Source organism: Bubalus kerabau, chromosome 15 (genome assembly GCF_029407905.1).
Source record: "Bubalus kerabau isolate K-KA32 ecotype Philippines breed swamp buffalo chromosome 15, PCC_UOA_SB_1v2, whole genome shotgun sequence".
Lineage (NCBI taxonomy): Eukaryota > Metazoa > Chordata > Mammalia > Artiodactyla > Bovidae > Bubalus > Bubalus kerabau.
In genome coordinates this window covers 29,116,460-29,130,239 of record NC_073638.1, presented here as the reverse complement: position 1 = coordinate 29,130,239, position 13,780 = coordinate 29,116,460, and the positions used below count along the sequence as shown (strand labels likewise).

General features: G+C 40.7%; 1 protein-coding gene and 2 non-coding genes across 10 annotated transcripts in view; 2 read left to right on the top strand and 1 right to left on the bottom strand.

Annotated features, from left to right (window-relative positions):
• KMT2A (lysine methyltransferase 2A) overlaps positions 1 to 13,780 on the bottom strand; it is a 77,880-nt gene that overhangs the window by 27,129 nt on the left and 36,971 nt on the right. For 4 of the 8 annotated variants that reach the window (XM_055548261.1, XM_055548268.1, XM_055548269.1 and 1 more), the window contains 12 exons: positions 13,117 to 13,248; positions 11,866 to 11,979; positions 8,222 to 8,368; positions 7,746 to 7,841; positions 7,421 to 7,541; positions 5,751 to 5,873; positions 5,135 to 5,319; positions 2,619 to 2,792; positions 1,817 to 1,927; positions 1,444 to 1,517; positions 514 to 707; positions 53 to 159 (listed from right to left, as the gene is read on the bottom strand). In XM_055548261.1, the coding sequence (XP_055404236.1) occupies positions 53 to 159; positions 514 to 707; positions 1,444 to 1,517; positions 1,817 to 1,927; positions 2,619 to 2,792; positions 5,135 to 5,319; positions 5,751 to 5,873; positions 7,421 to 7,541; positions 7,746 to 7,841; positions 8,222 to 8,368; positions 11,866 to 11,979; positions 13,117 to 13,248 (1,578 nt within the window). The remainder of the gene's footprint in view (positions 1 to 52; positions 160 to 513; positions 708 to 1,443; positions 1,518 to 1,816; positions 1,928 to 2,618; positions 2,793 to 5,134; positions 5,320 to 5,750; positions 5,874 to 7,420; positions 7,542 to 7,745; positions 7,842 to 8,221; positions 8,369 to 11,865; positions 11,980 to 13,116; positions 13,249 to 13,780) is intronic. The other 4 variants (XM_055548265.1, XM_055548267.1, XM_055548263.1 and 1 more) reach the window with 3 other exon arrangements.
• On the top strand, positions 1,032 to 1,157 carry LOC129629359 (small nucleolar RNA SNORA61). Its single transcript, XR_008703192.1, has one exon. It is a non-coding gene; the product is annotated as a small nucleolar RNA SNORA61 (small nucleolar RNA).
• Positions 6,606 to 6,739, top strand: LOC129629403 (small nucleolar RNA SNORA70). The gene has a single exon (XR_008703230.1). It is a non-coding gene; the product is annotated as a small nucleolar RNA SNORA70 (small nucleolar RNA).

Sequence of the window (13,780 nt, the reverse complement as noted above, 5' to 3'; positions counted from 1 at the left end):
GTTCATCATGGGTTAGTCTATTGAGCACCACTCAGGGCACCAAGGCACTTACATTAGCACTGTCGTCACCATACGTCAAACACAGCGCACACTGCCTATTATCTTCTATGCCTGGGGGTGGGTTCAGTTCCGGGCTGTCTTCTCGACTCCTATCAGTACCTTGGAACCCAAAAGACATCCAGTTAAAACTGTTAACTCCATGTCTGATTACCAGTAAAAAAGAAAACAATATAGCTTAAATAGTCTATAGCCTATGAAACACTTTCAAAGTAATGCTATCTTACGATCTGCTTTCTGTTACATTGTAACAGAAATGAATACAATGAATACATTGTAACACAAATTGATACTTGTATCCATTCTTTGGTAACATTCCAAGTGAAACAAAAATGATTTTATTACCTTTAAGGATCACCTGAAAGTTTTCCAGTATGGAATTACATTAAATTTAGATTCACAAAGTCAATCATTTGCACTTAGAAATGGATAATATGTCTTCATTTGGTGTCTTACTCAAAATTGGTGGTGTAGGAGGATGCAGAGGAGTTGGTGAGTCTGGTTCTCCAGGCCCTTTAGGTTTGGGAGCTGGAATGATTTTCTTCATTAAAGGAGGCTGCTCAGTGTGACTGTTTTCCTCTCGCTCCTGCCACTGAGCATAATTATGGTCAAGTGAAGGTGGAAGCACTGCGTTTGGTAACATCCCACTGCTGGAAACAATCGATTCAACAAGTATTTATTGAACTCCTACAAGATACCCAAAACTGAACAAAACAGTCAAATTCTTGATTTCATCAGGTCTTGAGACTGTGCAGTATATAAGAACAAATCACAGAATTTGGAAACTGCCTACACAGGACTTTATTATTTTTAAAAATAAAATCCTGATGTATTGTGACTCTTGGTTAAACTTCTAGAAAAAAATGATAACCCTGAAAATCAAAAGGATTTACTGGAATAAATAAAAATTTAAGGTTAAATATGGAGAATCAGAAACCGCTGAGAGCATCATTTGAAGTAAATAAAATAGAACGACCCTCCAGTTCCCTTTCCCATCAGATCTAAACCCTGGTCTTGGTGGTCGTAAGAGGAGGAACAGTAGTACTGAAACTGTGCTCGCGGTGTGTGCTATGTAGCATGTGGGCTAGTTTCAGACAAGGTTGAAAAAAAAAAGAACGTAGTTAGCCCAATTACTAGGATATATATATAGGACATGTACTGTACATATGCCATAAGTTCCCTAAAACATAACAAATACATAAAGAATAAAAGGGCAACAGATTACAATAAACAGTAAATGTTGTCTCTAAACCAGCAATAAAAAGGCATTCAACTGACTAATCTTCAATAATAAAACCGAGTCTAAAATAAAACCTCAATCTAAAAATTTAAGAAAACTCAGATTTCTGATGAGGAGAAAAAAAATTAATAACTGAATTTACTCACTTGCTTGATACTTTATTTGGCTCCCAAAACCTGGACTTTTTGACACTGAACCATGGAAAAACACGTTCCATTTGCTAACAGAGAAATAAACAAAATATAAGCATGTGACCATTCATTTGGAAAGCACATAAAAACTAACAACTTCACACCAGCTTCTTTGTCAATATAAGGATGATTTCAGGCCACACCAAGAGAAAGTCCATCCTCTCTGGGACCTCACCCATCTCCTCCCAAAAAATCAGAGGAACTAATTAAACCAAAATAATTTATACACATGGCAAAGCAAAACACAGACAAGAACAAGTCTGTTCTTTTCCTGGGGTAACAACTCACAGATTAAGTATCAAAGACATGAACTATTAATATCATTCACCCGAATAAAGAAGGACTTGACCATGCTGTTGGCTTTTTTAATCTCTGGCTGCCCTCCATCTGAATTAATGGCTGCTTGAATGATCTTCACGATATCGTCGCTGAACTCCAACTGTATACAAAAACAAAGTATTAATTATTCATAGAATAGTATGCTCTCAAAATCACTTCCTTTCCCTCCTAACTCATCCAGCAAAGAGACCCAACAGAAAACGGACACCCTAATATAATATGGTATCATTTCTCTTTAGTGGAGGCCTCTGGGATTTAGTTCATAGTTAACTTGCAGCAATCAGGAGATGCCAGACTAATAAGGCAAGAATGCAAAAAAGTTAGCTGTATAATGGTAAGTTATCCACACTGGGCCATGATTTTTCACTTAGACTGAAATGAATAAACAAATGAACAACGGATATGAGACAACAGGCAATCATTTCCTACACATTCTTCAAACCATAAAATTAAAAGACTTCTATCTTCAAATAAACATCCAATGTAAAAAGACACATTATTCAGGTGTATCTCACAAGAGGCAAACCTGTTACCTTCACATTAGCATTTCTGCATAAACAGTGTCAATATAAAAATAACTTTAAAAGAACTCAGATGAAAGTCAAATAAAAAGACAATACCCTCTCTATCATAACCCATCTTCCAAAACACAGAACTAAAACAACACACGTATTTTTATTTTTTAATGCTAATAAATTGTCTTTTAGTGCTAACATCCAGCCTCACCCCTAGAAAGACTCAGGAAGCTAAACTGGCACTGGAAATTTGGGTAGTTTGCTGTATAGACATACCACAGATGTGTAGTTCCCTTGGTCCATTTTCCTCTTGACTCCTTCCAGATCTAAAGGCTGTTGATCTTCCTGTTTGCTGACCTCAGTGAGCACTGGTGGATCAGGTCCTTCTGGGGAGCTACGAGAAGGTATCGTCTCCTCTGTCTCAGGATTTAAGTCCGGAGGTTTGGCAGCCTGTTGTCAGGAAATATGTTTATTTTATCTAACACTGAAAATGAGGTATACCCATGGAAATTCTATTTAAAAAATGAATAGAGACTGGAAAAGCAAAGACATCACTTTGCTGACAAAGGTCCGTATAGTCAAAGCTACAGTTTTTCCAGTATTCATGTACGGATCTGAGAGGTGAACCATAAAGAAGGCCGAGCACCAAAGAATTGATGCTTTCGATTTGTGGTGCTGGGTAAGACTCTTGAGAGTCCCTCAGACAGCAAGGAGATCAAACCAGTCAATCCTAAAGGAATCAACACTGAATATTGATTGGAAGGACTGACGCTGAAGCTCAAATACTTTGGCCACCTGATGTGAAGAGTTGACTCATCAGAAAAGACCCTGACGCTGGGAGATTGAAGGCCAAAGGAGAAGGGGGTGGCAGAGGGCAAGATGGTTAGATAGCATCCACTGACTCAATGGACATGAATTTGAGCAAACTCCAGGAGACAGTGAAGGACAGAGAAGCCTGGCGTGCTGCAGTCCATGGGGTGGCAAAGAGTCAGACACTATTTAGCAGCTGAACACCAGCTGGATGATACATATTATAAAAACCCAAAGAACTTGAAAATAATCAGAGATTTCTCAAACAATAGAAAAGGAAAGTTAAAATGAGCCAGCTATCTAATAGCTTGGCTAGCTAACTTAGGAGCTTTGCTTGGTAACTCCCAACCTAGTATGAAGAAACAGAAACCATCTAATTGCTTTTGAGTAAGACAGCAACTAATTTCCTATTTAAAAAATAGACTTTATTAAAAGATAAAGCATGATTTCCCTGGTGGCTTGGTGGTGAAGAATTCACCTGCCAATACAGGAGACACGGGTTCAATCCATGGACTGGGAAGATCCTACATGCCACGGAGCAACTAAGCCTATGCACAACTATTGAGCCTGCGTTTTAGAATGGAAAGCCACAACTACTGAGCCCACGTGCTGCAGCTACTGAAACCTGCGTGTCTAGAGCCCGTGCTCCACCGTAAGAGAAGCCACTTCAATGAGAAGCCTGTGCACCACAACTACAGAGCAGCCCGTTTGCTAAATCACAGAAAAGCCCATGAAGCAGTAAAGACCCAGCAGAGCCAACAATAAATAAATACATAAAATTATTTTTAAAAAAGAGAGAGCAGCGGCTTAGCTCTGAGTTAAAGTTAGCTTTGTGGTTCTTCCAACATTATACCTGTATTCCCAATGACAAATTTATGTATAATTCATGACTTGAATGGACAAAACATACTGATTTTCAAATTGTGTCCTGAGGAGACCTAGAACTGTCCTGGAGCCAAAGGGCCTCTGGTCCCACTACCACCCTCGTAGATCAGGCCACCACCCTGCTCCCTCTAACCTAAAGCACTACACCTGCTTCCCAACCATGGCTCCCACCTCTAGGCTCAGTCCTCGCCAATCTTCTGTCTCACTCAAGTCATTGTTACAGTGTTGTTTTTCCCTCCTCTAAAAAGCAACCTAGACAGCACATTAAAAAGCAGAGACATTACTTTGCCAACAAAGGTCCATCTAGTCAAAGCTATGGTTTTTCCAGTAGTTATGTATGGATGTAAGAGTTGGACTATAAAGAAAGCTGACCACCGAAGAAATGATGCTTTTGAACTGTGGTGTTGGAGAAGACTCTTGAGAGTCCCTTGGACTGCAAGGAGATCCAACCAGTCCATCCCAAAGGAAATCAGTCCTGAATATTCATTGGAAGGACTGATGCTGAAGCTGAAACTCCAATACTCTGGCCACCTGATGCGAAGAACTGACTGATCTGAAAAGACCCTGATGCTGGGCAAGATTGAAGGCAGGAGAAGGGAGCAACAGAGGATGAGATGGTTGGATGGCCATCACCGACTCAGTGGACACGAGTTTGAGTAAACTCCAGGAGTTGGTGATGGACGAGGAGGCCTGGCATGCTGCAGTCTATGGTGTCATGACTGAGCAACTTAATTGAACTGAACTGAACTGAACTGAAAAAGTAACTCTCATCAGGTTACTCTTTTGAGTGAAGTCCTTCATGGACTCCCCGTAGCCTTCAGAATACAAAGTTCAGATTTCGTATTACAACAACAAGACTTTTGAAAGAGACATGGCCCTTTCCTTCTTTTTACCCCAGAGAAGCATTTTACTCTTGGTGCTCAAGTTTTTCTTACTGGCCTAAGGCCAAAACAAGGAACTCTACAAATCTAAATGAAGAATGAAACAAAAGAAAACAAATTAAGAAGCACACAGGCACAACAACCAACACATTCCACGATGAGGTCAAAACAACCAAAGAGCAAGTTCTCAGGGTACAGAACGACACCTGGGCCTACCTGTCGGTAGCGCAGCAGGTGGCTGGTGGTCCGAGAGTTCAACAAGGCTGTCAGTACTTGCTTCAGCGAGATCTGGAGCTCTTTTTCAAGGGCCAGTCGCCACTCCGCAGGGTGCCGCTCTGTGCAGTTCACACACGTGTAGGCTACACTCTCCGGCAGATTAGACAGAATCTCATACATCTCATCTGGTGAGACAAAAACCTACTATGACAAGGTGCTCTCAGAGTGGAAGAGGGGTAAAAGAGGAAGTTATTCCACTGAACTTAACATTAGGCTGTATGTTAGAAACGTTATTAAGTCTCTCACACCCCCTAAGAACTCCTATGTACTGATCTCCAAAGGGACAGTATTACCACTAACTCAGGATTCAGCTACTGGAGAGCCAACAGGTTATGGTATCCATAAAGGACAACATTTAAGTATTTTAAAGAACGTGTTCAAGGTAAATGAACACAATGTAATACAATGATCTTATTTTAGAGACCAAAAAATAAACTTAAAAAGACTTCAAGTAACAGCACTCCTGCAATGTTAAGCGATGTTATGTTTATAGTACTTTGGGGCTACTAGTGCAGTGTACCAAGAAAGAAGGAAATTGTAATAAAAAGACTCCAACCTTCTGTACCTGAAAGATTCTCACATTTGGAATGGACCCATCGATCACATTTCCCACACTGCATCATCTTACTCTCATAGTCATCATCATCATAACACTTATCACAGAGAGGGCAGAAGTTTCCTGAAAGCAAAGCAAAGTTTTCAGCAGGGCTTTGGTTCACACACCAATGCCTCTAATGCCCTTGACTAACATATGGCCAATCTGATCTAAAATGTAAGCCACCACAGTCTGCTTCTGAAACTACTTACAAATGCCAGCCTGCATCTACCATGAAATGTTCACACATGTGTAATGTGTCAGGATTATTCTGAGCTCACAGAATATTCCACTAATTCTCTTCTTTAGACCCATTTTTAAAGGTCACAAGGTAGCCTTTTATAGATAACATAATAGAAAAAGAATGGAAGACAGAACTTTCTCTCTTAAACATTCCAAAGAAACGTTTAAATTTTTTAAAAAAGAGAAGGTAATGGGAGTAAAAGACGCACTTAATTTATACTTCTCCCTTATTCCTAGTGCTTTTACATTAGAGTTTAGAGCAGTGTTTCCTAAAATTCAGAAAAGTATACAATCTTCATCAGTTTGTTTTATCTGTGTATCACCTATTATTTTTACTTAATATACAATGTTGATTTGCTTAATTTAAGTAACTTCAACAGTGAACTTTATATCATTATTATCCTAAGTCAGTTTAATGTATTGGCTATAATCGTTTTCTAACACAACTGTTAAAATCCTGGACTCAGTATCACCTAAAATCATTTCTGACACAATCAAATGTATATTTACCTCACTTTGGGAAGTAATGCTTTAGAGCATTTCTTTGTGGTGAGTTACTATAAACAGTCCCTTTTGCAGCCAATTAAGCAGACTGTGCTCTTCTCCCATGGGGGCCCAGTGTGCGATGGCTGCACACAGCAGCCTCCTTGGTGGTATAGGCAGTCTGTTACCTGTACAGGTTGCCCTAAAGGATCTTAGAGACAGCCCTTTCCAGTGGACATTCATGACTAGCATGTTGTTCCCAATCCATGCTCCAGACAACTGTATCAGGAGCCTCTGGAGAGCCCCAAGGCACGGTGCCCAGGGTCCACATTGGCCAATTATAATGTCCATCTGCACCAAGCTGCAGAACAAGAAGCCTATGATTGAGGCCCTCTGCAGGGCCAAGTTCAAGTACCCTGGCTGCCAAAAGAGCCACATCTCTAAGAAGCAGGGATTTATTAAGTGTTACAGGGATGAATTTGAAAGCATGGTTTCAAATGTTTTTCTGTTTCTCGACTGAATGGCTCTTCTTCCTCAAAAGTAGCTTATCCCAGATGGCTGTGGTGGGGGTGGGTCAAATACATCCCTAATTGTGGCCCCTTGGATAAGTGGCGAGTCTTGCATGCATGACAGCCTTGGTGGTGTCCCATCCTTACTCATGCCCACCAGTAAATCCAACTTTCCTGTCAAAAAAAAAAACTCCTTAATTTACACCCCGAAAGATAAGAAAACCTTTCTAGTTGCTACAATTCCGTGTGTCAAGAAAAGAGCAAGACCAGAAACTCAGGAAATGTGTCTAAATGGCATCCTTGACAAGAATGGTCCTTCCACTGCAGTGTCCACTTCGCCTCCCAAACGCTAAGAACAACCTCTAAAAGTTGACTAAGCTAGCTTTTCTGAGTTACCTTTAGCAAAGAGTTTGGCACAATCATGGCACAGTGAGAAATCGTGAGACCACTGTGCATCCCACCCTTTGCCGGGAGTCGTGGATCCACAGCTCTTGCAGCGAACACACTTGGTACAGATCTGGAAGAGATGGAAAGTCAATTGGAACTTCTTATTTTTAATATCTCTTATTTCAGAAGATCTTAAAAAAATCCATTTCCAGAGTTGACTTCTCGACTGGAACGGCTCCTCTTCCGTCAAGCAGGATATTCGTCTTATAACATGTGCAAGGCCAACAGCCCAGCCCCAAGACAATTCTTGAAAGTTCACATTATGTGTACTCACCCAAACCTTCTTTTTCTTTGTGGGTTTGGTGGGGTAATTTGGTCCCAGGCACTCAGGGTGATAGCTGTTTCGGCACTTGTTACACTCCAGCAGCTGCTGTAGGAAAATAAGAGCAAAACGGTGGATGTCATCTCACCTCCAGTGAACACCTGCCACTTAGTACCCCATTTCATACTTCTCAGGTAAATCCAGCACATCACTGTAACAGTTTAAACTTCCTCATAAATTACTCTCAAGGCATAGGGATTTATTTCCTGCCAAAGGTACTCAGTGATAAACATTCTGATGAAGCAGGTTTGAGGATTTTATCAAATATCACATTTTCTGCTATATTGATGGCAAATGATTACAATGGGTTAAATAGTCAAACCAGACTAAGCCAAGAGAGAAAAAATATAGACACAAAATTCTAAATTAAAAGGCAGAAATGGAGAGAGAGAGTAATACGCTAAGTGACTCCATCACCAGCTTTGTACCTTTGCAGCCTGATGCTGCCTCCCACAGACATGACAGAACTTGCAGCGGCGACAACACCAGTTTTCCAGCTGGTCCTCCAGAGGGCGCTCGTTCTCCTCCAGACAAAACTTGTGGAAGGGCTCACAACAGACTTGGCAATACACAAACTAGGGTAAGACAGGAGCACAGAGGTTATCAAATACCATGCAGAAATATCAACCAAATCCTTCCTGCTTATCTTGACCTTTACAAGTCCAGTAGTATATACTTTTTATTCAATATGTTCACTAAGCAGTGATTATGTTAAAAAAAAGCAGAATACTGGGAACTGCAGGAGTTTCCGAGGACTAAAGCAGTAATAATAAAATTATAAAATAACCAAGTGGGGACTTCCCCGGCGGTCCAGAGGCTAAGACTCTGCACTTGCAAGGCAGGGGGCCCAGGTTCGATCCGTGGTCAGGGAACTAGATCCCACGTGCCACAACTAAGAGTTCACGTACCACGGCTAAAAAATCCTGCACGCTGTAACTAAGACCCGGTGCAGCTAAATAAATAAATACGTTTAAATAAAACAGAATAATTAAATAGATATATAATCTAAAAATTTAATAGAATGTGCTAAGTATCACAAAAGAAGTTATCAATAAAGCACTAAGGCAATGTAAAAGACTGTCGTACGGGGACACAGGGAGGGTTTTAAAGGTTTTCTACAACCTTCTAAACAACTGTAAGTTCTGGTTTGTCCTTCCCATCTCTTATTTTAGAAACATGTTATTCTCATTCTGAAACAGGGATTTTCAAAAATTCAAATGAGGGTGACTCATAATTTTCTTTTGCCATAAAAGAATTAGTGGGCCAAAACTATAAAGTCTACTTAGATAACTGTAATATACCAATGTTAATTTGCTGATTTTGATAATTATATTGTGATTATATAAGAGGACATCCTTGGAAATACACCATGTAATATTTAGAGGTTTTTAAAAGGGCCTATGTCTGCAACTTACTCTTAAATTTAAGAAAAAATGTCTACATGTAAAACATATACAATTTATTTCTTATTCTGTAAAATACATATACAAAGAGAAAAGTATAAGGTAAATTAAAAATATTAATGTTTGGAGAATCCAGGTAGAGGGTATATGGAAATTCTTTGTACCACTCTTGCAGCTTTTCTGTAAATCCAAAATCATGTCAGTAGAAAAGGTTTCAGTGGTGGGAGAGTTCACCAATTACTGGTTGTGCTTTAGGAGCGCAGTGTGGGCAGTGGGCTGTTCATTTGCTAATTCAGTTTTTAGGAATCCTGTGGGACTGCTATGCACAGCTATACAATTTAAATTTGAGCAATTATACTCTGGGGAAAAAAGCAACCTGAAGTACTGGTGTTACAAAAGTAAGTTATTCCTATGGGGAGCATGTGTGTGCATGCAAAGCCTTAGATTAAGTAGGAAAAGAGATACAGTAGATGCCTGGCACTTACAGATTGAATAGTCTTAGTTTCAATGCTATCTAAAGCAACCTCAGCACTTAGAACAATATATTGTTTGTAACAGGCGCTAAGAAAATATTTCCTTAAAGAATGAATTGATGTTATTCAGTCGCTGAGTTGTGTCTGACTCTTTTGCGACCCCATGGACTGTAGCCTGCCAGGATCCTCTGTCCAGAAGGTTTTCCAAATAAGAATACTGGAGGCAGGTTGCCACTTCCTTCTCCAGGGGATCTTCCCGGAACAGGGATTAAACCTGCATCTCTTGCATTGGCAGTCAGATTCTTTACCACTGAGCCACCAGGGAAGCAAAGAATGAATGTACTGTGCTGTGCTTAGTCACTCAGTCATGTCTGACTCTTTCCAGTCCCATGGATTAGAGCCTGCCAGGCTCCTCTGTCCATGCGGATTCTCCAGGCAAGAATGCTAGAGTGAGTTGCCATGCCCTTCTCCAGGAGATATTCCCAACCCAGGGATCGAACCCAGGTCTCCTGTATTGCAGGCAGATTCCTTACCATCTGAGCCACCAGGGAAAGCCCAAAGAATGAATACCAGGCAATAATTTGTAATATTGCTAATGTATAATTTAAAATAGCAAGTGGGCAGGACTGAATCTCTTAGCCAGTGATTGTTTAACATCTGGATTACAACTTGGCTTTGGGTTTTATGACCTCAGAATGCATATGAGATAATAAGCTAAGGAGGTATTCAGGAATTGAGAATTACATGAATGAAAATATTACTCTTTCCTATTTAGAACTGTGCTATCTTTTTCTCCTTTATTGTACAGGTAGCAAATACTCATTGCAAAAACACTCAAAAAAATAAAGAAAATAATAAAAGTCGCCAATAATCCGACTACATGCTTAAGATTTTGGTGTAAATCATTCAGAATTCTTCCTATGTATATATTTCAAAAACATTTTTCCAAGCCAAAACGGGATTGTGCTTTATATACTATTTTGTGACCTGCTCTTTTAACTCAGTGCTGTGTCATGGACATCTTTCCATGTCAATATGAACCTATATTATCTTAAGGACTTCATATTTGCCATTATATGCATGTCTTCTAATCATTTTAACCAAGGTGCTGCTGCTGCTAAGTCACTTCAGTCATGTCCGACTCTGTGCGACCCCACAGAACAGCAGCCCACCAGGCTCCCCCGTCCCTGGGATTCTCCAGGCAAGAACATGGAGTGGGTTGCCATTTCCTTCTCCAATGCATGAAAGTGAAAAGTGAAAGTGAAGTCGCTCAGTCGTGTCCGACTCTTAGCGACCCCATGGACTGCAGCCCACCAGGCTCCTCCGTCCATGGGATTTTACAGGCAAGAGTACTGGAGTGGGGTGCCATCGCCTTCTCTGAACCAAGGTAGCAGCCCCTTATTGATAACTTCTGGAGTTGTCTCCAATTATTCATTATCATAAATACTGAAATAAGCCCTTCTGTTTATCATATGTACATACAAATATGTATACATATAGAAACACATATATATATACCTATACGTATTTGCCGGGTTACCTAATTATATCCTCAAGATAAATGCCTGGAGTACAAGTGCTGGGTTAGAGGGTATACCCATTTTAAAGATAAATACATATTTCCAAACAATCTTCTCAGAAAGATTCTAACTAGATTTTCAGAAACAGGAAGTCTCCATTTACACTTGATCCTTTTGATCATGTTTTAATTTACAGTGTATGGTAATAGGAAAGTTTGACATTCCCCACACACCATGTTTTTACTTCTCATTTTGTGAATTATATATATTCCTGTCTTTAGACTATTTTTTTAAACGAGGTGTTATTCCTTTTTCTTATTAATTGCGGAGAGCTCTTTACAGACAAGGTAGTTTTGCTATTCAAAACTATAAAATGACTACCAACAGCAATTCTTTTTTTAGAAAAGCATTTATCATTTGTTTGGATACCTAGAAGAAAAATCAGAACTCTATTATAGGAAATGAAACTGTTAAAACTTTCACACTCAATAACTGCTACTCTAATAAAAAGCAGACTCCTTCCTGAAATTTCTAAAAAACAAAAACATTTCAATTGCTGGTTTAAACAGGGTATAGTGCCTGCTATAAACCAACGAAACAGAATATAATGATTTGTTTCATCACAGCAAAATAATCTCTCACACTGTCTGGCATACCAAGAAGCAGGAGATCTTACCTCCACGTGGCCACTACTGGCACAGAGAAAGCAAACTACCCTGGGTGTTATAGGGACAGAGGTCAAGATTCCTAAGCCTCCCATCTCCCACACATTTTCTGCTTCACAATCCTCCTGTGGAGAGAGAGAGAGATCATTTACAAGAGCCATATGACACTACCCTACATGGAAAATAAGGATGAAAAGCAGAAAAAGAGAGAGACACCAGAACGTCAAGAATACTTCATTTCAAAGAGTTCAAAACTGCTGCTTTGAAACTATTAAATCTTAAACACAATCTCTTAAAAGGATCACCTGTTAACCACAATGCAAAAATGTACTGGGACTAGATTTCCCTTAGAGTTTGGCTGATTCAAATGATCATCATGGTTTGATAATTTCTATGTGAAACAATCACTTCCTCAGACACGGTTCTCATCAAAATGCACTTTAGAGCTCAAGATGGGCAGGGCTGTCTCCATGCCTCTGTCCTCTAGTCAGTTCACAGACTGACCTGGTAACAAGTGACCAGAGCTCTTACACACTTGAACCCATCTATTAATGGCAGGTCTTCACCCACCCACACTGCCCCCGGCAAGGACCTAGAGGAGTGCGAGGGAGGCTCAAGAGGGAAGGGATATATGAATACACACAGCTGATTCACACTGTTGCACAGCAGAAACTAACACACCATTGTAAGGCAATTGTGTGTGTGTGTGTGTGTGTTAGTCACTCAGTCGTATCCGACTCTTTGTGACCCCATGTACTGTAGCCCACCAGGCTCCTCTGTCCATGGGATTTCCCCGGCAATAAAACTGGAGTGGGTTGCCATTTCCTTCTCCAGCTAACATCATTTTCCTGATTTAAAGCCCACAACACTTGGACTTCCCCTGGTAGCAGGGTACTTAAGCATGTGCCTGCCAATGAAGGGGACATGGGTTAGATCTTTGGTCCGGGAAAATTCCACATGCCACAGAGCAATGAAGCCCATGCCCCACAGATACTGAAGCCTAGATACTCCAGGGCCCATAAGTCACAACTAATGAGCCCCTGTGCCACAAACACTGAAGCCTGTGTGCCTAGAGCCTGCGCTCCACAAGAGAAGCCACCACAGTGAGAGGCCCGTGTACCACAACTAGAGAGTAGCCCTGCTCCCCGCCTAGAGAATGCCTGCATGCATCAATAAAGACAGCCAAAAGGAAAAAAAAATTGAAAATAAGTGCATAAAGTCCATAGTACTCGATACACTCTGTGGTCACTGAACACTTTTACCTTAAAGTCCACTCTGATCCTGTGGACGCCATCTGCTGGAACTTTCTGCTTGGAGCTATTGCCATTGGAGAGAGTGCTGAGGATGTTCAAAGTGCCTGCATTTTCCTGCTTATTGACTGGAGGTGGTTTCTCCTGCGGGGACAGAAGATGGATAAAGAACAAATCCACATCCGGCTTGCCTTCACTCTCACAACAGGTAACAACGCAAACAACAAACCGTACTACTACTTCTGGAAAACATGCTTCCCATTTAAGTATCCTATAGAGACAGAGAAGCAATCTTCAGTTTCCTCCCCACCCCCACTGAGGCATTTTATTGGCACGTATGTATTATATCCCTGGAAAAAACATGCCAGGATTTTCGCTCTCATGCATCTTCGTCTTGCTTCCTTGTGGTCCATGATGCCTGCTGAGGCTGTCAGTACAATGAAGCCACGCTGATGAGAAGGGAGCAGGTTATTCTGCCACTGTTCTAGATCTTGGGAGTTGCACACATCAAATCTAGAGCTGATCGCTCCACACCTGTGTAACTGTCTATGAGATTCAAGACAATTTTCCCAGCTCTGTGATCATCAGTGATTTCAAATTTGCAGCAGAACCACGCTTCATCATCACAGTTAGAAACAGACAATGACTCTGGAGCACGACTTAATAAGAGCTTGGT